The 27,573-nt window shown below is 38.4% G+C and overlaps 1 protein-coding gene across 25 annotated transcripts in view; it reads right to left on the bottom strand.

The window, feature by feature from the left end:
* Positions 1-25,664, bottom strand: part of PLEKHA1 (pleckstrin homology domain containing A1) — a 57,668-nt gene extending 32,004 nt beyond the window's left edge. For 6 of the 25 annotated variants that reach the window (XM_054521761.2, XM_054521765.2, XM_063727205.1 and 3 more), the window contains exons 1-3: positions 25,330-25,499; positions 6,885-7,045; positions 2,259-2,315 (exon numbers count right to left, since the gene is read on the bottom strand). In XM_054521761.2, coding sequence (XP_054377736.1) covers positions 2,259-2,315; positions 6,885-7,025 — 198 coding nt within the window. In that variant the 5' untranslated portion in view covers positions 7,026-7,045; positions 25,330-25,499. 25 annotated transcript variants of the gene reach the window in all.
* Positions 25,665-27,573: the final 1,909 nt, after the last annotated feature.

Genomic DNA, 27,573 nt, shown 5'->3' with positions numbered 1-27,573 from the left:
CAATAATCATACACATTTAGTAAATAGACTTAAAATTAAAGACAACTGAAAAAGGACAGCAAATTAAATACATAGGATGCGGTTCCCAATTGTAAGAGGTAACAAATAATACTTCCATATTTTCTTTGAACAACTTGTTTTCTCTTCAAAGAAATGTCAGAGAGAAGGTGAAAGTAAACCATTAGGCTTTATGTCATACGTACAAGTATTTTTAGTTTAAAATAATTTTCAAAATACCTTCAATGAATATTCTACAAGAACTATGCATTCTTCCCAAATAACATATTTCTAAATTAGCTATGATTTTTAAGCAAAAATGGGGCTGGGTAAAGGGGAGACTGTGTATTTAAAGTCTACAAATCTAGGCCGGGCACAGTGGCTCACGCCTGTAATCCCAGCACTTTGGGAGGCCAAGGCGGGCGGATCATGAGGTCAGGAGATCAAGACCATCCTGGCCAACACAGTGAAACCCCGTCTCTACTAAAAATACAAAAAAAAATTAGCCGGGCGTGGTGGCGGCCGCCTGTAGTCCCAGCTACTCCGGAGGCTGAGGCAGGAGAATGGCGTGAACCCGGGGGAGAGAGCTTGCAGTGAGCCGAGATCGCGCCACTGCACTCCAGCCTGGGAGACAGTGAGACTTCGTCTCAAAAAATAAAAAAATAAAAAAAAATAAAGTCCACAAATCCAGGCATTTAATTGAATTAATCTTAATCTTAATAATTAAGATTAAGACATTAATCTGCTATGAGGAGATCAAAATGGGACTGGATCCTCTCTTGTACAGGAGAATGCCCTAGGATAATGGGATCACTTTATTAAATGCAGCTCATGGTTCATTTTAGAAGATGAGGCAACTAGCTGCATTTGGTTGCTTCTATCCCTTTAAATAAAGTACCTCCCAGAAGCTCATTCACAACTATTGCCATGCTGTTGTCCAGTGATACAACTTATAATTGTAGCATCCGTTTTGCACCTTCAAAAGGAATTCTAAGCCTGGGGTTCCTCACTGATCCCAACTACAAACTCACAGTTCTGAGTCACACAAAAGTTTGTTCCAGAAATAAATTTTTGGAACAATAAATTTTTTTTGGAAAAAAAGTGGTACATCCAAAGTAGAGTACAAACTGCACAATTTAAACTTCAGGAAGCGGGAGGACAAAATGAAAGTTACAGAACTGCACAGAAAAAAGGTTCTATTTTAAAAGAAGAGCAATGGAGGAGAGGAAAGCAGCTGGCCAGTCACCCTACCTACTTTACTGATTTCAAGAAAGAGCTTCCATACAATATTTGTTGTATGTAAATTTACATAGTATGATCTTAACAGAAAAATGTTTCCTTTTAAATGTGTAATCTTTATTGTCCAAGGGCTCTTTTCTTTTCTTTTTGGTCAATGAGAATGAATACCTCTATTGTAATACTAATATAAAGTATTTTATTTATATAACATCTATCTTCTAAACAGAGGCACATTTGTAAACTGGTCTTCTGTTGAAGTGATCTACCTTTGCCAACAGATCTCAGTACATGCATAATAGTACCCATATTATTTAATAATACTGTGTTGCTACCTTTTGCATCTCATATATAAGTAATCAACAAACTTTTATTACTTTTATGTAACACACACACACACACAAACCCATAGGGCTAGCACCTCAGCATCTCTTAGTTCCCTAAACATTAATAGAAGAAAATAAGAAAAAAATACACCTGACAAACATAAAATCAAAATTTTAAAAAATAAAAAATAGTATTGCAAAATTACCAGAAAAACAAACAAGAAAACAGAAATGAAAAGAGACAAAGTGAAAAGAGGGGGAAAAATCATCCTTTCAACGTGAAAATGGTCCATATTTTCCTCAAAATAAAACATTAAGAAACAAAGTATCAAAGACAATGGGATTTAAAAGTTGGAAACAGTCTAAATAAACATAATACAGACTTAGAAAAATCTCCAGACCTTCTCAAGATAGAATTTGTTTCACTGATTTCTCCCTTTCTGATGTTCGTATACCTGATCATAAAAGTTAATGTTAACTTTTGCAATTTGCCACATCCTGTAAGTTAAAATCATATTCTTCATCATTGTATCGATTTAAAGAATCTTCTAAACATAGTAATCAGGTACCGTTTCAGTATGACAGGAATCTGAACATCACTGTTAAAGGACATGGAAAGGAAACTGCTGCTTCTATTCATACTCTCATTCACAGGGATTTTAATTCACACATGAATATAAGACAATGTATAAAGACTACCTTTGAAATGTAGGTAAGCTTAATGGCTCCAACACGTGATGATCCAGAAGGTAGGTTCTAAAACAAAGTATTAATATATAATTAATATCCAATATTATGAATTCATTTTATAATGTAATGTTCCACATATACTTCTGAAAAGTTAAAAAACTCAATTTTTTAATATCACATTTTACAAATAAACTTTTCTTCTGTTCAAGTTTTTACTAGGTCTGAAATCAAGTCCATAGTTTGGATAAGGAAACTGAATCCTACTCTGCTCCATCATCATGCATTCTAGGACTAAAAGGCTATTTTTATCACTGGAGCTAAACTAATACTCTTTCTCATGAGCTTAAAAAGCCAGAAATAAGATCAGATTTTGTTCCTGAAAGCAAGGGGGAAATATTTAGCGGCAGAAAACAAATATAATTGTAAGATACTTAAAAAGACTACATATATTACTTTGTTCTATTAAAATTTCTTTATCAAGTATCTCTTGACAAAAATGGACTGCATTTCCCCCCATTTAAATGGTTTACTGTTTTTTATACCATATTAATCTACATCGATACTTTTTTTTCCAAAAAAAAAAAATGTTTGCTTCTCTTTATCATATGCAGGGAATGTAGGCACTTTCACACACAGTATTTTCATTCTTCCCGTTAAGTTTCAGATGTGGTTTGCATCAAAAGAGCTAAAGGTAAACAAAGAGGGAGAATCAACTCTGGTTGAAGCTATCCAGAAAGACTGAAGTGATGAACAACATTTAGGCTGGAGGTTAAGGAAAATTTTGAAACCCAAAAAGCAGGGGAGAATATTCCAAGCAGAGAAAATGGACAAACTATGGCAAACAATTGAAGATGCACAGCTCTGTACTAGAAAGAGAGAGGGGGCTGTGTTGGGCTGTAATGCAGTGTCCTATAAGATTATAGTACAAAATGGTGGTCTGAAAACTTGAACTGAGAACCTAATCATAGAGGACCTAAATAAAAAACAAAGTAGCAAAGAATTTATATTGTAGAGAATTTGAGGCCAACGAAGAAGGCTTATGAGCAGATCTGGAATCAAAATTATGCTTTTTTAATAATATATCTTATAATAAACTGAATGGATTATAGAGGAGGAAGATAGAGGTAGGAAAACCAGACAAAAGAATCTGGGGAAAAGAAATAAAGAATATAAATTTCATTTATATGATAGAAGACTGATAAAAGACTGATAGAAGATTTCAGAAGTAAAAATGAAAACATTAGTTTTAGATGATTTTGAAAATTATTTCTGCTGGAGATAAGACAGGATCAACTTTTCAACAGACTTTATAATAATGTACTGAAAAATAAAAAAATCTATGGGCTTGTTCTAATGAATGATTAGGAGGTAACTGGAAGCCTAGACATTTCAAAGACTTTAGAGTCCCAAACATGAACTGCTTATTGTTGACAGGGACAGATCTTTTAAAAACTTTCACACCTATATATTGTAAAACTCCATTAATTATGTTCTGCTTTAAACTATATACTATGTACAAGCTTCCAAATATAAATCATAAATAGTAAGTATGCATATAAAATAAAATTATAATTCATTAACGTATAACATTAAAAAGCTATTTGTATTCTTATGTATAACGTTTTAGATTTATGGGTTTTTGGTTTTTAACTTTAAAGAAGGAAGAAATGTAAATATGTCTCCAAGAATCTCTAACTACTACCAAAGTGATTTTTTCAAAAACTGCTACCCTTCCATTCAAGGGTAATAATTTATTTCTTTTTAGTTTTTCATGAGCCTATTATTTTAACTGCTGAATACAGCTCTAAGCCATTGTGGAAGGAAGACAAATGAGAAACCAAAGCATGACATAAAGTGTCACAGTAATAGTAGCATACTACAGGGAAATGTAAGTAGCTGAGAGAAAAACAATATTCAAAATATGCAGTTTCTGTGCACTAGTATGATTACCATCAGGTTTGACTGGAAAAAAATGAGATTCAAAATTTGTTACTTGACAATGAACAAGAAATAACAAACTAATAGAACATTTAAGAAAAAACGGGAAATAGGCCATTTGTTGATTATGAGTTCCTAAACTCATTTTGCCAAATACTTTTTCGAATCTCTTCAAATGCACTCCCTCGTACAGCAACTTAATTATTTCATTCTCCATGATTACCAACCTCCTGGACAAAACACAGGAAGCCCCAAAGTGATCCCTAATGAACACTAGAATGAATTTTTAAACCCACGGTTAGTGGTAAAGGAAGCAGTGGTCAGGGGAAGAAGTGGCTTCCTAATAATAGAGGAATCAAACTAATTTTCTTTCTTTACCAAGGTTATTATGATCAGTATAACCATGTTATCATACTTTGACATAAGCAACTAGATTGAACCATATGAAATTGCCATTTTTTTAGTAATTCAAAATGGCTGTATATTAGCAATTTCATATGGTTCAATCTAATTGCTTATGTCAAGATGCAATAACACGGTTATACTGAACATAATAACCTTGATAAAGAAAGAAAATAATATAATAATCTTAGCAAAACATTTTACTGAAGTTTTCAAGAGTAGATATGTCTTGATTATTACGTTTAAAAGTGACACCAAGTTGGTACTAATGGCTAATACACTGGCTGGCAGAATCAAGATTTCCTAAGTTGGAAAGAAGATATAAAATTAATAAGAAAAAACTAAAAAATATTTAAATTCTGTACTTAAAAAAAAATTGGCACTGTGTCCAGAAAAGCCAGTGCATTAATTCTAACATAGAGATCTGGCTTTTAAAAGTTCATGTGGACAAGACCTAGCTGAGTGCTATAGCCAAAGTGATCTAGTCTCCAAACATGCCACAGGCTCTCTTGCTTTGATCTCTGCCCACATTATTCTTTGAGCACTGGAATACTCAACTTTTCCATCTCTTAGCCAATATTATATCCAAACTTCTAAGTCAATTTCAAATGTTACCATCTCCATGAAGACTTCAACTCCTTCTACTAGCTGTATAACTTTCCTCTGAATTCCAAGTTCAAGTTTTATTCAGGGTAATAAATATATTCTATTTTGTACTTAACTCCTTTTAGCTCTGTTAAATGGGTAGTACTGATAAAGGAAGAATGACAAGAAGAATCTATTATGTAGGAACACAGAAAAATCATCAAGGAGTTTCAAGTAAAATTCAGGAGAAACCATACATATGTCAACCAGACCTTGTGAAGAGAGAGAAAAATCAGGGAGAGAAAATAGGCAGAACTGTGCAATGGCTCATATGGGTGAGGAGAGGTCCCTTACAACTCAAATTCTACATAAATAAACATACACATATTAGTATCTAATATAGACACATACATATCTTGTCTAATCTAAAATCAGTATATAGTGAAGAATACGAGACTACTTATCAGGAGACCTAGTTCCTGCTCTGTGAAACAGAACAGAACCTTGTATAAGTCTCTGCTCTTCCCTAGACCTTCCATTCCTCACCCACACGAGAAGCCTACTGGACAAAAATCAGCTTAGAAGTCTGCTGGAGATTCATCCCTTGCTTTGCACATACTTCCTTGCAACATACAACCCCATTTTTAACTTCTACACCAATTTTTATTTGAAGATAAAAAGTTCCAAAAGGTCGGGCGCGGTGGCTCATGCCTGTATCTCAGCACTTCGGGAGGCTGAGGCTGGAGGATCACCTGACGTCAGGAGTTCAAGACCAGCCTGGCCGAGACAGCAAAACCCTGTCTCTACTAAAAATACAAAAAATTAGCCAGGTGTGGTGGCACACCCCTGTAGTCCCAGCTACTCGGGAGGCTGAGGCATGAGAATCACTTGAACCCAAGAGGCAGAGGCTGCAGTGAGTCAAAATCGTGCCGCTGCATTCCAGCCTGGGTGACAGAGTGAGACTCCATCTCAAAAAAAAAAAAAAGGAGAGAAAGTTGAAAGTTTAAAACTACTTCACAGATGATATCTAATCTCAGGCCTCTTAAGGCTGGGATGCCAATTTTTTAAATTATAACATTTACCCCTATGTTTTGCAAGGCAACAATAAAATCAAACTGCATTTCAGTTCATGGATGGCATTACAATGACTGACTCAAATCTGACACTACAAAATAAAAGGACTACATATGTGCAAGAGTATCATGTGGTTAAGTCATTTATTTATTTAAAAATAATAGTCTCTATCCTAGATACAGCATCTTAAACCTAAATTTAATCTCACTAAAGGGACCCTGGTATTAAGCCTCCTTAATACAAGAAAATCATCTATCCCTGGTCTTTATTTTAGCTGTTGTTTGAAATACGTATTACAAAAAAAGTATTTATTTTGGGGACAGCTTCAATTGTTATTTTTTCTGTGACTCAAGATCTAATTTTCTAAAACCTAATTTTCCACCAGAGAGAGCATTTCTCTCTCGAGGGAAAAATATATACAAAAGCATTAATTTTTATCAAATAAACTTAGTTTCACCTTCTGAAATTCAAACAAGACAGTAGAGGTCAGGGGTGCAGGGCAGAGAGGACACCCAGTAGAAATAAATCTAAAAATATACTGCTTAAGAAGACAAATTCTAAAGCCTGTATAGTATGTTAAATACTTAAATACAACTTTCTATGCTTTTAAAAGATAATCCTTGGGATTTTACGAACCTGTGGATTATCCATGTACCACACGAAACTATCTTCTCTGGTATCCAGTATGAAGTATCTTCGAAGAAATTTCCCACTGTTTTCATTTTCTTCAATGTCTAGAAAACCACAAATGCGATTCTGACGATCCACATAAGGCATTTCTGAGCTTGAACATTACACTGTAAAATAAAAATATTAACAGTAAGCTCCCTATGAAACAGGAAAGTATTTCTCACGGACTGCAAATCTGTTCAAGGAGGGGGCAACTTGCCAACATTAGGTAAGGCCAATTAAAATGAACACACACCAACATCTGAGGCATTGACAAAAATCACTTTTGAAATTAAGTTTGTGAAGAGTGGTTACTAAATGTAACTATTTATTCACTGTGATGGGGACAACAGAGAGCTACTCACCTCAGCTGAATAATTTACTTACTTTTTCCCTAAAAAAAACCCCAGGTGAGCCAAGAAAAATAGTTATCCAAATTTTAATTTCCTCACAAATCAAGATAATCTATCCTTTAGATTATTTTAGAATATTTTTAAATTCACAAAACAACAACAGTTAACATTTAGTGACCACTTGCTACATGCTAGGCTCTGTATAAGGTTCTTTTCCATACGTTAACTCTTTTAATCTTCTAAACAATCCTAGGAGTAGGCATAATCATCCCCAGCAGATAAGGAACTTAACACAGAGGGGAAGTGATTTTCCAAAATTCCAAAACTAGTAGGCCAAGAGTCAAAGCCTGAATCCAGATTACCGCACTCTAGAGCTCTTAATCTTATGCTCTACACCATCCTTTCTTAAAAAAACCCTTGAATTGTTAAAACTAAAGTGAATCAAAATAAACTAGTTAATGTACTGGAAAGAGAGATAAGCAGGTATGATATGCCTCCTGGTGGAAGACACAAACATCACCTATCACGTGAACATAAAGCAACAAGAAAAAATGTTTTTTAGATCCCCTCTATATCCAAATACCAATCTACAGGAGATGCAGAACACAGAGGAACATGCTAAACTGCACCAAAGGAATTCAATCAGCAAGAGCCAGACTATAAGAAACAAAGGAAAACAAAAAGTTTCTTTAGCAAGTAAATTATTACAAGAAAAAAAAGAAAAAGAGACATTATAGATTAAAATAGACTTAAAAGGTGTATCATATTCTGGTTCTAAAGTACTGCAACTTTTGTTGTACTGATTAAAGTTAAAAAACGGTTAGGTGCCAAGCACTGTTTCTCTAGAGACTACAGACATGTGATTCCTTCTTGATGTGATGCTTAGCCCAAATCTGCACCAGACAGCTGTTACTATTCTGATACTTCTATAGCTGGCACCATCACATCTTTTGGCAGGATGAATTTACATAACTAGTTCTTTATTTAGAGGCTCAAGGTAAATTTAACTTACAGTGAAAATTCAATTACAATGCTTACTGATATACTATGTATCTGCATCACTATTCCATATGCAGTCAGAGAAATGATAAAATACACCAAAAAGTTCTAAATAAAACTATCCATTAAGTTTGTGTGTTATTATTGTTATTGTTCTTATAAATCTGATACTTCAAAGGAAATAATTTCTTTAATAAATTTACCATAAGTTTGTAAAAAAAAAAAAAAAAAAAGTTCACAATGTAATCAAAGCTTGAAAAATCAATACTCTATACTACCATATACCACAGGTAAAAGCTATCAACTTGCCATGAGAATAGACATAGATCAGTGGAAAAGAATTAAGAGCACAGAAATAAACCTATACATCTATAGTCAACTGATTTCAACAAGGGTGCTAATACCATTCAATGTGGGGGAAAAAAAGCCTCTTCAACAAATGGTGCTGGCACAACTGGATATCCACATATAACAGAATGAAGCTGGACCCCCTACCTCACACCATATATAAAAATTAACTCAAAATGGATTAACAATTTAAGAGCTAAAACTAGAAAACTTTCGGAAGAAAATATAGGGTAAATCTTACTTTGGAATTGGCAATGAATTCTTAGATATAATACCAAAAGCATAAGCAACAACAAAAATAAGATATATTGGACTTCATCAAATTTTAAAACTTTTTTTGCATCAAACGACTTCAAGAAAGTCAAAAGAAAATCTACAGGAGGAAAGAAAATATTTGCAAACTATATATCTGACAAGGGTCTAGTATCCAGAATATATAAGTAACTTTCAGAACTCAAAAACTTTAGTCCAAGTTTAAAATGGGCAAATGACTTGAAGAGACATTTATCCAAAGAAGATAAACAAATGGTCAACGAGAACATCAAAAGATGCTCAATATCATTAGTCATTAGGGAAATCCAAAAAAAACCACAATGAGATAAAACTTCACCCCCACTAGGATGGCTATAATTAAAAGAGAGGAAAATAACAAGTGTTGGCAAGGACATGGAGAAATTGGAACCCTCCTACGTTGCTGGTGGGAATGTAAAATGGTACAACAGCTGTGTAAAACAGTTTGGCAGCTCTTCCAAGAGTTAAACATAGAATTACCATATGACCCAGCAATTCTACTCCTAGGTACCTAGGTACACACACACCTCGTTTTACTGTGCTTCATTTTATTGCACTTCACAGATATTGGGGTTTTTACAAACTGAAGGTTTGTGGCAACCCTGCAGCCTCAAACTACTGGGCTCAAGAAATCCTCCTGCCTCAGCCTCCCGAATAGGTGGGAGGACTACATGCATGTACCACCACGCCCAGCTAACTTTTTTATTTTTTGTAAAGACAGGATCTCACTATGCTGCCCAGGCTAGTCTTGAGCTTCTGGCCTCAAGCAATCCTCTTGCCTCGGCCTCTCAAAGTGCTGGGATTACAGGCACGAGCCACCATGCCCAGCCAAGTGTCTCACTTTAAACCAAAAGCCAGAAATGTCTAAGCTTAGTAAGTGAAGCATATCAAAAGCTGAGACAGACCAAAAGTGAGGTTTCTTGCACCAAACAGCCAAGTTATGAATGCAAAGGTAAAGTTCCTGAAGGAAATTAAAAGTGCTACTTCAGTGAACATGAGAATGGTAAGTGAAACAGCTTTATTGCTGATATGAAGAAAGCTTTACTGGTCTCAACAGAACATCAAATTAGCTACACTATTCCCCTCAAGTCAAAGCCTAACCCAAAGAAAGGCTTTCTTCAGTTATTTGAAGGCTGAGAGAGGTGAGAAGCTGCAGGAAGAAAGCTGGAAGCCAGCAGAGGTTGTTGGTTCATGACTTTTAAAGAAAGAAGCCATCTCTATAACATAAAAGTGCAAGGTGAAGCAGCAAGTGCTGATATAGAAGCTTCCACAAGTTATCCAGGAAGATCTAGCTGAGATCAAGGAGTTGGCTACACTAAAGAGATTTTGAATGTATGTGAAAGTCTTCTATTGGAAGATGCCATCTAGGACTTTCACAGCTCTAGAGAAGTCAATGCCTGATTCAAAGCTTCAAAGGACAAGCTGACTCTTGTTAGGTGCTAATGCAGCTACTGACTTTAAGCTGAAGTCACTGCTCACTTACCATTCCGAAAATCCTAGAGCCCTCAAGAATTATGCTAAATCTCCTCTGCCTGTACTCTAAAAATAGAATAACAAAATCTGGATGACAGCACACCTGTTTACAGCATGTTTTACTGAAAAAAAAATTTTTTTTTGAGATGGAGTCTTGCTCTGTCACCCAGGCTAGAGTGGTGGTGCAATCTTGGCTCACTGCAACCTCCACCTCCCAGGTTCAAGCAATTCTCCTGCCTCAGCCTGCCTCAGCCTCCCAAGTAACTGGGATTACAGGCACATGCCACCATGCCTAACTAATTTTTGTATTTTTAGTAGAAACAGGGTTTCACCACATTGGCCAGGCTGGTCTCAAACTCCTGACCTCAGGTGATCCGCTTGCCTTGGCCTCCCAAAGTGTTGGAATTACAGGTGTTAGCCACCACGCCCAGCCACTGAATATTTTAAGCCCACTATTGAGACTTACTCCTCAGAAGATTCCTTTCCAAATATCACTGCTCACTGACAATGCACGTGGTCACCCAAGAGCTCTGATGAAAATGTACAAGTTGATTATGTTGTTTCCACACCTGTTAACACAACATCCATTCTGCAGCTCATGCATCAAAGAGTAATTTCAACTTTCAAGTCTTATTATTTCAGAAACACATTTTGTGATATTGAAATATATATTTGTGATTTGAAATATAGCTGCCATAGATAGTGATTCCTCTGATAGATCTGGGCAAAGTAAATTGAAAATTTTCTGGAGAGGATTCATCATTCTAGATGCTGTTCAGAACATTCATGATTCACAAGAGGAGGTCCAAATATCAACATTAACAAGGTTTTGAAAGAAGTTGATTCCAGCTCTCATGGATGACTTGGGAGGGTTCAAGACTTCAGTGGAGGAAGTAACTACAGATATGGCAGAAACAGCAAAAGGACTAGAATTAGAAGAGCCTGAAAATGTGACTAAATTACTATAATCTCATGCTAAAACTTGAACAGATGAGGAGTTGCTTCTATGGATGAGCAAACAAAAGCAGTTTCTTGAAATGCCACTGCCACCCCTACCTTCAGCAACCTATACCCTAATCAGTCAGCAGCCACCAACATTGAGTTAAAACTCTCCACCAGCAAAAAATTACGACTCATTTGAAGAGGCTGAGATGACTGTTAGCATTTATAAGCAATAAAATATTTTTAAATTATAGTGTGTACATTTTTTAGACATAATGCTATAGCACATTTAATAGGTTACAGTATAGTGTAAACATAGTTTTTATATGTACTGGGAAACCAAAAAATTAGTGTGATTCATTCTATTGCAACATTTATCTTACTGCCATGGACTGAAACTGAACCCACAGTATCTCTGAGATTCAGATATTCAGAATTGAACACAGGTAGTCAAATAAACCCTTGTATATGAAATGTTCATAGCAGCACTATTCACAAATAGCCAAAAGGTGGAAACAACCCCAACAAATGAATAAAATGTGGATACAATGGAATATTTTTCAGACATAAAAAGGAATGAAGTACTGATACATGCTACGACCTAGATAAACCTTGGAAACATGCTAAATGAAAAAAGCCAGCAACAAAAAGGTACATGTTGTATGATTCTATTTATATGGAAGATCCTAAATAGATAAATCCAGAGCAACAAGGAATAGATTGGTGGTTGCCAGAGGCTGAAGAGAGTGGGAAATGCAGAAGAGCTGCTTAACAGGTGATGAAAATGTTTTGACAGTAGATATAGGTGATAGTTGCACAACACTGACACTGTGAAAGTATGAAATGTCATTGGGTTGTACGCACTAAAATGGGTAATCTTATGCTAATTTCACCTCGACTAAAAAAATAAAAGGATGCTGTAACGTTACTTACCAGGCAGTTTCTACGATGACTGGCCCCATACGTTTATCTTACTTCTTAGTTTAAAAGAGTAGAGCAAATAAATTATCTACTTGAAAAAACTAAATGTCTTAGAATGCTCACTCTAGAAGTCAGCTGTCATGTAGGAAATTTGACTGCCTTCAGACTGCCCTGTTGTGTGAAAGCCAACTTAGTCCCATGAAGAAGCTGTGCAGAGAGAGGTGACCAGCCCACACCCAGCTGTCCCAGCAATTCCAGCAGAGTGAGTGAAGGGGCTATCGTGACCATCCAGCCCAGTCAAGCCTTCAGATGACTCTCATTCCAACTGCCATCTGACTGCAACTACAAGAGAGAGACCCCCGAGACGGAACTGCCCAAAAGCTCCTTCAACCCAGAGAACAGTGAAAAATAATGAACTGTTCTTTTATGCTACAGAAAAGCCCTCAGGCATATACCATATAAATACAATATACAGAGCATTCAAGGAATTTTATAAACAAGTATATGTCAGAATTTTCATTGGTTTTTAGTGCTATAGATGAAATTATCACCTGAATAGCTATTTGAAAATTAAAATACACTTTTAAATAAAATATGGGTAAAAGAAGAAATCAAAAGGGAAATCAGAAAACATTCTTAACTAAATGAAAAATTTTAAAAGTCAAAATTATGTAATATGCAGCTAAAGGTGATTTTAAAGGAAAATTTATAGTCAAGATATTTTTATTAGAAAAGGTCTAAAATCAACGGCATAAACTCCACCTTAAAAAGCTAGAAAAAGGTAAAGTAAACCCAAAATAGAAAGAGAATAATAAATATCAGAAAAGAAACTAATAAAATTGAAAACAAACAATACAAATTAAAACCAAAAGCTGTTTCTTGAAAAGATCAAATTGATAAATCTATAGCTATGTGAACCAAGTGAAAGAGGGAAAGCAAATCACCAATATTAGGAAGTACACACTACAACCCTATAGACATTAAGTGGATAATAAGAATTCATGCAAACAAATTTGACAATTTAGAAGTAAACAAATTCTTTGAAAAAACACAACTTTGAAAAAACTGACATAAGACAAAAAAGAAAATCTGAAGTACCTATTTCTACTAAAGCAAATGAATTCATTACTAAAACCCCAAAAAGAAAAGTCAAAGCCTAGAAATAGTTCATATGTGAATTCTACCAATCCCTTAAGGAAAAAAAATAACACCAGTCTTTTACAAACTCTTCTAGTAAACAGGAAGAGAGAACAGTTAATTTTCAACCAAGGTGCCAAAGCAATTTTGTAGAGAAAAGACAGTCTTTTCAACAAACAAGACTGGAATAATCGACTATCTATGAGGAAAAAAACTAACTCAAATGGATCACTGACTCAATGTAAAATGATAAAGCTTCCAGAACAAAATATAGGACAAAGTCTTCAGGACCTTAGGGGTAGACAAATATTTCTTAGATAAGACACAAAAAGCCTGAACCATATAATAGTTGATATATTTGAAACGTAATCAAACTTTAAAATTGCTCTTCAAAAGACACCATAAAGAAATTAAAAGACAAGCCACAAAATGAAGAAAATATTCAATATGTATGTATCCAGACAGCAAATGATACCCTAGAACAGGCAGGTAATTATTACAATTCAATAATAAGACAACCAAATAAGAAAATGGTAAAAATAACTTGGAACACATAAGCTGACAAAGAATATAAAAAATAGTAAATAAGCACACGAATAGATGCCTACCATAATTAGTCAGGAAAGTGAATGCAAATAAAAACCACAAGATACTATAACATACCTACTAAAATGTCTAAAACAAACAAAAAAAAACCCCTGACAACACTAAATGCTGTCAAAGATGTGAAATAAACGAACTATCATATATTGCTGGTGGAAATGCAAAATGACATAGCAACTTTGGAAAACAGTTTGGCAGTTTTTACAGTTAAACATATCCTTAGCGAACAACCCGGCAACCCCACTCCCAGGTATTTATCCAAATGAATTGAGACTTATGTTCACACCAAATATTGGATACAAATGTTTATAGCAGTATTAGTCATAACTGGCAAAAAAACAGGAACAACCCAAATGTCCTTCAACTGGTGTATGAATAAACAAAATGTGGTGCATCCAATACAATAAAATATTACTTGGCAAAATAAAGGAACAAACTATTGATACATGTGCAACTAATAAATGTCAAATGTATTTTGGTATGTGAAAGAAGCCAGACCAAAAAGGATATGCGACATAGAACAAATCAGTAGAGATGGAATACTGCTCTACAGTAAAAAGGAACTACTGACAGATGCAACAACATGAATGAATCTCAAAATCATAATACTAAGTAGAAAAAAGGCCAGAAATAGGCTGGGCACAGTGGCTCACGCCTATAATCTCAACACTTTGGGAGGCCAAAGCAGGCGGATCACCTGAGGTCGGGAGTTCAAGACCAGCCTGACCAACATGGAGAAACCCCGTCTCTACTAAAAATTCAAAATTAGCTGGGCATGGTGGTGCATGCTCTAATCCCAGCTACTCAGGAGGCTGAGGCAGGAGAATTGCTTGAACCTGGGAGGCGGAGGTTGCAGTGAGCCTAGACCGCGCCACTGCACTCCAGCCTGAGCAACAAGAGCGAAACTCCGTCTCAAAAAAAAAAAAAAGCCAGACACAAAAGGATACAGCCTTTTATAATAATTGTTTCCTAACATTTCAACTAGTGGTTTTAGTGTTATTTATTTATAGAAATAATTATATTTCTATAAAATTCTGAAAACTGCAAACCAATCTATAGGGATGGAATGCAGATCAGTAGTTGCTTGGAGCTGAGGGTGAAGGGAAGGACTATAAGTGGCATGAGGATACTTCTCAGAGTTATGGAAATGTTCTGTATCTTAATGTGCTGCAGACATGGTCAAAACTCATCAAATTATACATTTTAAACAGATACAGTTTATTGAATGTAACTTCAAAAGGTTAAAAATCCAGTACCAATTAAAAAAAAAATTTTTTTTTTGAGATAGAGTCTCACTCTGTTGCCCAGACTGCAGTGCAGATGCGAGATCTCAGCTCACTGCAACCTCCACCTCACAGGCTCAAGCAATTCTCATGCCTCAGTCTCCTGAGTAGCTAAGATTACAGGCACCGCGCCACTACCGCCCAGCTAATTTTTGTATTTTCAGTAGAGACAAGGTTTCACCATGTTGGGCAGGCTGGTCTCAAACTCCTGACAGCAAATGATCCACCCACATTGGCCTCCCAAAGTGCTGGGATTACAGGTGTGAGCCACCACACCTGGACTAGTAACAATTTTAAAAACTCATTTATAAATGACTACAAATAGAGGGTTTTTTTGTTTTTTTTTTTTTTTTTTTTTTTTGAGACAGAGTCCCGCTCTGTCACCCAGGCTAGAGTGCAGTGGCGCGATCTTGGCTCACTGCAGGCTCTGCCCCCCGGGGTTCACACCATTCTCCTGCCTCAGCCTCCCGAGTAGCTGGGACTACAGGCGCCCGCCACCTCGCCTGGCTAATTTTTTGTATTTTTAGTAGAGACGGGGTTTCACCGTACTAGCCAGGATGGTCTCGATCTCCTGACCTCGTGATCCGCCCACCTCAGCCTCCCAAAGTGCTGGGATTACAGGCGTGAGCCACCACACCCGGCCAAATAAAGTTTTTTAAAAGCTTTCCATGGCAAAAACCTGATAAGCAAAGTCAAACTCAGCAGAAAATATTTGCAACTTATATCATAGACAAAGGGCTAATCTCCCTAACATTTAAAGAGCTTGCAAAAAATGTTAAGGGAAATATATCAAACGTTCAATAGAAAAATAAGTAAAAGACATGAACATTGTACCAAGAGAGATATAAAAATGGCCCTTAAATACATGATGAGATATTCAGTATCACTCACAATAGGACAAATACAAAAAACCATACCGAGATGTGGCCATTGCCAATGACATCGCAAGAACAGGAAGAACACGAGAGACTACCACAGGGATTCAAATATCAAAATCTATACGGTAAGAAATGGCTCAGGAAAGATAACTGGTTTCTTTAAAATTAAATTCAAAAGCAGGAGAAGAAAAGGAACTAGAGGAGAAACCTATGAATTAAAAAAGACTTTAGATATCTAGACCAATCACAACATGTGGATTTTATTTAAATCCTGTTTCTTAAAAAAAAAAAAAAAAAAAAACCTGACATATTTAAGAAAATCAGAAATTTGAATATTGTCTGATATTAAGAAAACAGACACATTATTTTTGGTGTGATAACGGCATTGTGATTGTTACCAAAAAAAAGGAGTCCTTTTCATTTAGAGATATTTACTGATATAAAATAAGATGTTATTTATCTGGGGCCAGGCATGATGGCTCACAATTGTAATCCCAGCACTTTGGGAGGCTGAGGCAGGAGGATTGTGTGAGCTCAGTAGTTCAAGCCTACAAAATGACAAGACATTATCTCTACCAAAAAAAAAAAATTAGCCAGGTGTAGTGGTGTGTGCCTGTAGTCCCAGCTACTTGGGAGGCTGAGGTGGGATAATCGCTTCAGCCCGGGAGACTGAGTCTGCAGTAAACTATGACTGTGCCACTGTACTCCAGCCTGGGCAACAGAGCAAGACCCATTCTCAAAAAAAAAAAAAAAAAAAGAAAGAAAGAAAAGAAAAAAGCAAGCAAGAAAGAAAGAAAAGAAAAAAATGTTATCTGGGATTTGTTTCAAAATAATTTGAGAGAAGGGAATAAACAGAGGAGGCACTGGTGGCTGGGTTGGTAGTTGCTGGAGCTAAATGATGGTGTTCATGGGATTGGTTACACTATTCTATTTTTGTGGATGTTCACAAATCTCCATAATAGAAAAGTTTTTTAAATCTATACTATACAGATATACCATTTCTCATCTATTAGACTGGCAAAAATTCAAAAGCTTGACAACACACTATACTGATGAGGCTGTAAGAAAACAGAAACTCTTACATTGCTGGCAAGAAGGCAAAATGGTAAAACCCTACTGGGTGAATCTGGTACTATTTAACAAAATCATATATGCTTTTATCCTATGATCCAGCATTCCTACTTGGTACTGTAATGTGAAACATTTTAGGTATGATAAGACTTCCAGACCATTATAATGTACATTATTGGATAATGTAAATATGTTGATATGATTATATTTAAAATAAAACATTTATTTGTTATTAGGAACCAAGACTTTCACAGTGAGAGAAAAGAGGTACAAACAAAAAACAAAAGAACAAACTGTGTACAATACGTCTGAATTAGAAATAATATGAACTACATAATTTCTGAAGATATGACAGTAATGGAAAATCACCACTTTGTAATCCCAATGTCTCACTGATTTACACAAGCATCTTCAATGAACACTAAAATCACTAGATGAAAAGCTGTTAGGAAACAGAATATTCAGTCTCAAAATATCACCCCACAGTTGTGTTACTAAACAGGATGTATCTTTACACTGGAGAGATCTTATAGCCCCCACCTTTACCAAATAACTTTGTATCTATTGAATCTTAGAAGCTAGGTACTAATGGATACCACTTCTCTCTAAACAAACCAAGTATAGTATGATTCCACTGACATGAAATATGCAGAATGGGCAAATCTATAAAGCTAAAAGGTAGATTACTAGTTGCCTAGGTACAGGGGAAATGAGTTGTTGTCTAAGGATGGGAGGGTACAGGGTTTCTTTGGGGATGATACTAATATTCTAAAATTGATTGTGGTGTTGTCCACGTAACTGTGAATGCACTAAACCATACATTTTAAATAAGTGAATTATATGGTGTGAATTATATCTCAATAAAGCTTTTTTTAAAAAAAGAAACAATTACAATTGTCTTTCATTCTAGAGTACATTAGAAACCCTAAGGAATATTTCATCTCCCAGACCTCTATTGTTGGAGTATCCCAGAGGGTGGTCTGTGGATCTCTTTCCTATATATACTCAGTGTCTTGGTGAGCTTACTCATTCTCACAGGCCTAAATATTGATGACTTCCAGACTGTTATCTCCAGCCTTGAACACTGCTGACCTCCAGACCCATGTATACAACTGCCTATTCTACAGTTCCACTTATCTAACAAGCCATCTCAAACTTAACAAACTGAGCTCCAGATATTCCCCTCAGAAACCTGATACAGCCTTCCCTAGCTCAGTAAAGGGCCACTCCCTTCTTCCAGTTGTTCAGGAAAAGTATCTTGAAGTCACACTTAAGTTTTTCTCACCCTGTGGTAGTCCATTCTTGCACTGCTATAAAGAACTACCCGAGGCTGGGTAATTTACAAAGAAAAGAGGTTTAATTAGCTCACGGTTCCACAGTCTGTACAGGAGGCATGACTGGGGACGCCTCAAGAAACTTACAATCATGGTGGAAGGCAAAGAGGGAGGAGTTACCTCTTACATGGCAGGAGCAGGAGGAAGAAAGAGAGAAGAGAGAGGTACACACTTTCAAACAACCAGATCCCAAGAGAACTCGCTCACTATCATGAGAACAGAAAGTAGGGATGTCTGTCCCATTAACCAATCACCTCCCACCAGGCACCTCCTCCAACACTGGGGATTACAATTGGACATGAGATTTGGGTGGGGACACAAATCCAAACCATATCCTACCCCACGTCCAATCCATCAGCAAATCCTGTTATCTCCATCTTCAAATTATAACCAGAATCCTACTTCTCACCACTGGCTGCCTCTCTGGTCCAAGTGACCATGACCTCCCACCTGGATTACTGCCAAGGGCCTCTCCTGGATCTGGCCCTTACCCCACTTCAATCTATTCTCAACATGGCAGTCAAAGTGATCCCATTAAAACATTTATTCAAGTGTTCACTTAATAAACACTTACACATATTACTACTCATAAAACACTTTTCTAAATACCTAAATATTAGTTTATTTAATCCTTATAACAATTTTACAGATGAGAAAACTAAGGCACTTGCTCAAGGTCACATGCTTGGGAGTGGCAGTGCCAGGAGTCAAACTGGAGGAGTCTGGCTCTAGAGTCACACTCCTCAATACTATGTAATACCTCATTCTGCTCAAAACTCTTCAATGCAATAGATGTCAACCTCGGCCACTTATCAGAATTACCTGGGAGTTTAAAAAATTCCTGATGCCTACGTTAAAACATCGCCTCCCCCACCACCGCCGACCAATTAAATCAGAAATTCTGGGATGGGATCCAGGCATCAGTACTTTTTTAAAGCTTCCCCAATAATTCTAACGTTCAGCCAAGGTTGACAACCATTGTTTCAATGAGATCCCATCTCACTCAAAGTAAAAACCTAAAAACCAAAGCCCTCATAAAGACCACTAAGGCCTCGTCTGCCCTGTTACCCCATCCCAATACCCACCTTACTCATTCATTTGGCCGCTGGACTCACCAGACAAGATTCCCACTCAGGGACTTTTAACTCAAAGTCACGTTCTCAGTGAATACTTCCTTTTAGATCTTACCTAAAATTGCAAATCCTCCAAACCGTTTTGCCATGTCCACCTTGGTTCCCCATGTTATTCTTCTCCTTAGCATTTATTGATTATCTAACGAATGATACAGTTTACTTATTTACCTGTTTCTTGTCTGTTTCCCCACACTGTAATGTAGGCTCCATGACAGCAGGGATTTGTTATTTACTGTTGTTTCTCCAATGCCTAACACAGTGGCTGTCACATGCAAGACCCTCAGTAACTATTTTGTTGAATGAAGGATGAAGTAATCCATAATTACTGCATCAAAGATTAACATTAAGTTTCCAGATAGAAAGTTGTTTCTTCCTCATCAGACAAGAATCATTTACCAGATTTAAGTGATTTATTTAAATAATGGAAGGAAAAAGTTTCAAACACTGTATTTCCATTTGAATTTATATTTTTAGTAAAACTTACATGAGGCAAAAACAGACACAATTATATTATCAACATGCCCCCCAACCCAAATTTCTCCTTCAGCTTTACTCATACCTAAGGTATAGTTAGATCTTATAAATCAGTCATAAATTAACATAACTACAGTTAACACCTCATCGGTCAGGAACCAGGAAGCCAAAAATAAAGCAAAACACAGAACCAGCCTGAGTGATATAAGAAAAAGCAAAGAAAAATTAAATTCTGTACAGTGAGACCTCATCAGGCCCACAAGCCTTCACTATTATTTGCTAAAACACGTCGAGTGGGACTAGTCCTGTTGCCCCACAATCACTGACAAACACAAAGCTGAGGATATACAGACATCGAGGATCAAGTATCTGTAGAGTCAGGCTTGGCTCTGGCACCCTAATCAGCACCATCCTTCCATTCTGCAAGAGCAGCTGACAGAAGAGAGGGAAAGAACTGTAAGTCTTCAGGAAGAACACAGGGAAAAGAAGGTCTTCAACCAAAACAGTGGCGGGGCCTCTAACAGAAATCACTCACGAAGATCAGAGGGGCCTAGAACAGACTTGCATCCCATTCTCCAGTTCCACGTCTGCTTATGCAGCAGGCTGAGTGACTGACCCCATGTGTCTACTTGAAAAGGGGGACAAAGAGAATTGATGAGAAATGGCAGGGCACAGAAAGAAGGCAGACTTAAGTAGTCTGTATGCCACTATTCGACATCACAAGGAAGTGAGTTTCCAGTGGGTTGAATAGAAACCACAGCGTACCTGGATTGGAGTTGTTTTGCCATTATCAAAATATCTCGCTGCAGAGAGAAAACATCTTCACCCCGACTCATACACATTCACATAACCAGTGGGTAAACTGACAGGATGGGAGCAAGCAGATGGGTGTGTAGGTTGGAAAAGGTTTAGCTACAGAAAATTTCATACCCAGAAACTGTGCAGCAGGAGTCTCCCTGCAAGATCTCACCAAAAAATGCCAGTTTGGTTGCCTATTAGTGGACTGCAATGGCCTGACACTGTTAATCAAGAGAGGACTCTAATAGCACCAGATAATAAACACTTGTCTTTTTCTACTTCTCTTCTTGACACGTTTGTATCCAAACAGATCCCTCAAGAGGGAAAGGAAAGAGGTATCCCAGGAGCTTACCACAAGCCATCCATAGCCCAAGTGCTTCAGGAAGTAAGTGGCCTGACCATGGGGTAAGGAAGGGAAAAAAAACCCTTTAAATTGAATATATATGAGATTGAATATTCAAATGGGAATAGACTGCAGTTTTTTGTTTTTGTTTTTTTGGTTTTTTTTTTGGAGACAGGGTCTCACTCTCCTGTCACCCAGGATGGAGTGCCGCAGCACAATCTCTGTTCACTGGAACTTCTGCCTCCCAGGCTCAAGGGATCCTCCTACAACAGCCTCCCAACTAGCTGGGACTACAGGCACGTGCCACCACGCCCGGCTGATTTTTCTATTTTCTGTAGATACAAGGTTTCGTCATGTTGCCCAGGCTGGTCTCAAATTCCTGGGCTCAAGCTATCCTCCCACCTCGGCTTTCTGAAGTGCTGGGATTACAGGCATGAGCCACTGAGCCCACCCTAGAGCTTTTTGATAACTGTAAATGACAGAAAAGCTATCATTTACCCATGTTATGGGGGGTGGAGGACAGTGCGGTGGGAAAGAGCCTACAAAATACACTTAAATGCAGTGAATGGTGAAAATTAAAACTCATTAAAACTCTTGTGTTTGTTCTCAGTAAGCTTGGACTGCTGAATAACCTGATGACATATGCAATAGCATTCTCATCCTTAATAATGGGAGGGAACACCTGACATGGAAATTCTCAGGAGGGATTTACTGTACCGGGTAAGATGCTACATTAGAAGCCCTCTGAGATCACTTCCAATTCTAGTGCCTGTGATTGTCTTTTCCTTCAAGAGGTTAAATTCAATCCAGAATCTAGAGTTCAATGGTTAAACCATAAAAGGCTAGGCTGCCTAAAGGGCTAAAAACCACAACTTTCTGGAGAATAAAGCTATCAGACTCACAAGCCTGATAAGAGTTCCATGTAGGAAACAATATTTTGCTCTAAAACTTATTTAACTTAAAAAAATCCTAAATGACTAATTTTCTTTTATATCCAACAGAAATTCCAGTTCAAAGAAAGCTTATAAAATCCCAAAAACCCCATCTTCCTGAATATAATCAATTCAACTAATTAAAAGGCTTACTAAAATAAATAGCAAACATATGTTTGCTTAAGCATCTTCTAGGAATCACAAACTCACATATCCCTTATTAGACACTACCCACAAGAAAAAAAGTTACTTAGGGTCCAATGGTTTAATATTGCTCAGTAAGTGTAAGAGAGTTCTAGTGCTATAACAAATAACAGGATGCTTTATGTTTACATAAAAACATCCCATATTTTTATGTTTCTAAAAATAATTAAGCATTATAGACAATCATCTAAAGCTACCAAGTTTTCTGCCCTTTCTGAAAGCGTTCCTTTCAGATACCATGTCAATAAATTCTTAAATGCTGGATATGTACTCACAAATGGTCAAAAAACCTAAAACCAAATCTTAATATTTACCTCCTACTGAAGTCATTTTATTGTATCATTGCAGATCTAAAACAAGATTTTTTAATCTTGAAATTTAAATTTTAATATTAACAAAAGTAAACTGCTCCAGCATGAGAAAAGTAATTATTTGCATATTACCTCAGCTCACAGTTGGAATCAAATAGGAAATACTTTAAGGCAGTTAGTTATATCAACCCAACATTTTCTAATAAAAGCAATGTTACTATTGTCACAAACAATTACTACATTATATTCAGAAAACTATCTTCCCCATTCTCAAATAAGTTACTTAAACAATAATGACTTGACATCAAGCAATATGTCAATGTCAAAGTATGACTTAAATTATATTAATAAATTATTTATTAGATTTCATTCTGGGTTACAAATTATCACACAACTAAAATAACTTCGGGATTTGCAGCATGACTAATAATAATAATAATAATAAAGAATTTCCAGGCTTAAGTCAAAAAGCCACTTTGTTTAAATCTCCATTAAATGTTTTTTGTGGAGGGAAGTCCCCATAAAAATGTAAAATGTTTCCACCTTTCCCAAGTATCTTCCTAGGAGTCGTCAATATTGTCATATCCTATATGTTAGCAACCGATACTTGAATGACTTTTAAAGAAAAGAATCCAATGCTATTCTTAACATCCTTAAACACTTCTAAAAAGGTCCTTCCGGCTTATGAACTCATGGCAGTTTCCTCACAATTGTATACTTATCCTGTTTCACTGTCTCTCCTAGTCTATGACAAACTCAATTTTACATACCATCTTTCCTATTGTTACACTGCTAAAACTGGGGAGAAAAAAGAAACAAACCTGCTACTTTCCCCCCTCCCAAAGCGACAATGAAAATACTAATTAACAAGATGAAGATTGGAAGCTCTGCGCGCGCCCGCGCGGTGTGTATACACATATATTTATATATCTTCTTAATGTCACTAAATTCACAGCCATGTATCTTGATACAGGTATACGCTACAAGAGAAAACTGTCAGTGGATACAGTGTAAGGTTCACAGCACTATAAAATAAATTAACTACTTTATTAATTCAAATTCTGTCAAACTTAAATACTCTTGTTTAAATGTATCAGTACTCTAAAATGCAATTTTCCTTGGGAAAATTGGCCAAGATAAAAAATACTTAAACTAACTCCACTGGGGGAAATATTTCTTTTCCACAAGTGTGGCAACAGGAAATATTAAGAGCATGAAAAGTAAACAGGTATTTTGGTCAGAATAAATCTTGTTTCAATATAACGGGTCTTCAAGTTCTTCAGATTGTGAAAAAAAACACAGTTTCACAAAAGAATCACATAACTCTTACCCAAACTTTGCTGTAAATGGTTTCAGTGGCATCAAATTAACATAGAAAGTATGCAAGCTGAGTACTTGAGGAAATAAAGCAGATTGATCAGGAGTTCTAAGATAAAAGACAATGGTGTAAACCTCATAGTGCACTATTTGTTCCAGTCATTAAACACACAGGAAATAAGATTTTCTATTTAGAAAACTAACTCACAAGGGGCAATGACTTCATTAAAACAAAGAAAATCTTATTAAAACAGTCAACGATCAATTGTAAAATAAGAAAACAAGTATTGCAGAATCGGAAGGTGAAACAGAAGAGGAAAACGCAGAAACAGCCTGGATATTTATTTGTTCCTTGAACCTCTTCTTGTACTGCCCCCAGAAAGCAAAGAAGTTTCATTATTTACACGCCCAGACCACGGTAGATGCTCTGCTCGTGGGCACAGCCTCACCAGAATTCTACTAAAGGCAGTAAACACTATAAGCAACAGGACCGCTTTCATTATGACACACTTTCCCCTCTTTCCAGGAGGTCAATAGAAAGCATCTGAAACAAACCACAAACCACTCAAGACGGCCCCAAAGCTCTGCGGTTGGCAGCTGGCCTCGGCGTCGAAAGACCTGGGTCTGGTCGCCTCCCCGGTGCCACCTGCGTGACCTTGGGCAAGTCGCTTTCAACGCTGCCTCTGGCGACCTGCCCCGAAGGTGCGGAGGTAAATCGCGGACACCGCCCGACTTCAGGGCCCAGGGCGGAGCCGGCTTCGGCCTCGGCAAGTCCTGAAGCTAAAATGCATTAAACACCAGGAAAGGATGCCCGGGGCCGCGCGCCCCGCGGGCACAGCCCTGAACGGAGCCGCTCCGACCGGCGCCACCGGGAATCCCCGGGCAGCTGCGCGCACCGCGCCCCGAGCGGGATTTCTCGGGGGGCGGAGACGCCGAGGAGCTCGTCGGCCCCGCGACCGCCGCGGGCCTCCCGCCCTCCCCCGCCGGGCGCCGCCGAGGGCTGACGTCGGGAAAACAATCGGGGATCCACGGGAAGAAGACGCCGCCCCCTCCCGCCGCCCCGAGCCAGGGCAGGTGAGCCTGCCCGGCGGCCTCCAGGTGCTGTGGCGCGTGGGGCGGACGTGCGCGGAGGGGGCGCCGGATCCGCACTCACCCGCACCCACGGCCCCTCGGCGGACGCCTCCCCGCTCGCCTCAGCGGGAACCGCGGTCCAGCAGCCCGGCAGCCCCGCAGCCGCCGCCACCTCGCGCCCGGCCCCGTCACCCACCCCTGCTCCAGCGCGGTCGCCTTCTTCAAGCCAAACTTTACCGCGGCCTCGGCCCGGAGCACCCGCGCCGCCGCGGCCCCGGCTCCCACAGAGGCTCGACTGCCCGGAGCGGCGTCCACGACGGCCAGCCCGCGCACTGCGCACGCGTCCCCACGCTGCCTCAGCCCTCAGACGGCGGCTGAGATTCCGGAGAGGGCGCTCCCAGCCTGCAGAGACTACGAGTCCCGGCAGGCCCCGCGCGGGTCCCGGCGGCGTGGCGGGCCGGGTGTCTGGCGTCTTCCTGGTTCCAGCGGCGGCGGCCTCGGCGGGCCGGGGAGGCTTGCGTGAGGAGCTCTGGGTCGCCGCGCCGCGGTGCTTCCTGGTATTCGTAGTTTTTGAGCACCACCGGGCTTGGCTCGGAGGTGGAACTCCGGGTTCTCTGATGTCATCGCCTAGAGCTGCGAGGAACAGGGATCTTTAAAAATAGGCTTCGTTAGTTTGCAGATAATTTGTTTGCAAGCTGTCCCATAATCGGTCCAAGTGGCACAAATTTACAGGCTGCGGTGTGACCTGGAGAAAAACGCTTTACAGCTCTGCGCGCCAATTTTTCGCTCTTCTCTCTCCCTGCAAATGTAGCTCCACCGCGTACTTACAATGGTGTTAATAGTACAGGAGGATAAGAGAGACTTAAAGAAGGATTAGTAGAAATTCTTTTAGCAACGGTGGGGCATAAATATGTATTCGGGTAAATATTCGTTGAGTGTTTAGCAATTTCTCGAGCACTTACTGTGTGCCAAGTACGCGATAGGCAACCCGGCATTCATCTGAGAAAGAGACACTGTCACTGCCCTCATGGAGCCTGCAGCCTGGGGGAAACTAGTCCGCAAACTAGCAAAATCGTTCCAGATTTTAATAGAATGGCCAGACTGAGAAAGTTCAAGAGACAGTAGCGGTGGCGGGGAGTGGGGGAGGCTCTTCAGAGAGAATGGCAAGGAAAGTTCTCTGAGGATGTGATATTTGAGCTGAAACCTGAAGAATGAGAAATATTCAGACATGCAAAGAACTGGGAAAGAATTACATGCCACGCCTTTCACAGCGCATGCCACTCTAGGCTCTTAATAAATATTTTTTCTTTTTGTGTGCTTCTTCCTTTCCTCTCCTTGCACAACCTTAGATCACATCCTATCCCCTTCAAACCCTTTAAAAAATCTTTATCAACATCTTTTAGAATATCCTTCCTACGTGAAAATGTACATGAAACAAATGTCCAGTGGTAAGACAAGCTGTACAGCTGCTAGGACAGAAGACACAACCCTGGTGACAGGCTGGAATCTGACTACTTTGCCACTTCTTTATTTGCGAACTGGGTTAGAAGTCTGGGCGCTCAGCCTGGCCTCCTGACTTGTTTCTCTTCATGGGGCATCATATAGGATTTTGAGTTTGTCTTTATTAAAATCTTGGAGGAAGTCTACCTGTTATCTGAATCAGAGGTGTAGTGAAGAACAGCCCTAGATTTTCCAGTGTAGACTTACCTATGTGACTTTATGCAGAGAGTGACACTTTGCCGTTCTGACCCTCAGTGACCTCGACTGTAAATGAGTGTCATCCACCCTGCCTGCCTTGCAGAATGTTCTCAGAGTCTGATAAATTGATGGAGGTGAAAATATCTTGCAAACTGCATACAACGGCTCTCTAACTGCCTCTTTGAGACTTGGCATTTTCAATTGCCTTTCATCCAACGTGATACGTTGATTATCTTTTGATAATCAAAGAAATCTTAGCTATGCAGCCTTGCTGACATCTGTCCCTTTTGGGAGCCTCATCTGTATAATGGTTGAAAGGGTTTGGCCTCACTATAGTTTATAAAGTAGCCAGAGCAGATTGTTTCCTTTGGTCCACACAGTGGGTTTTTGTTGATTTAACTGAATGTGTGGTTAACATTTAAAAATAAAAATCTAGGTGTCACCTGTCTTATCCCTTTAGGCATTTGAGTTTGCCTTCCCTGGCTAGAAGGTCTGGAAGGAGTCTCTAGCTTGTCAGTGCTAGAATCCTAGAAGATTCCAGATGGGAAATTTGTTTATTTGAAATTCAAAGTCAAATTCACATCTTTTATTTGATCTGAAAATACTGGTCCTGAGAATAGAACACTTAGGCCAAGAGCCTCTCACCCTCTCCAGGCTGGACCCGCCGGATCTCTCTCCTGAATGTTGTTTGACATCATTGATGAGTGGTTTGAAATTGTTCCTTTGGCCAGTGTGATGGCTC

This window comes from Pongo abelii, chromosome 8, assembly GCF_028885655.2.
Source record: "Pongo abelii isolate AG06213 chromosome 8, NHGRI_mPonAbe1-v2.0_pri, whole genome shotgun sequence".
In the NCBI taxonomy this organism is placed as follows: Eukaryota; Metazoa; Chordata; class Mammalia; order Primates; family Hominidae; genus Pongo; species Pongo abelii.
Note: the sequence above shows the minus strand (reverse complement) of the source record. Positions and strands in the feature narration are given on the sequence as shown.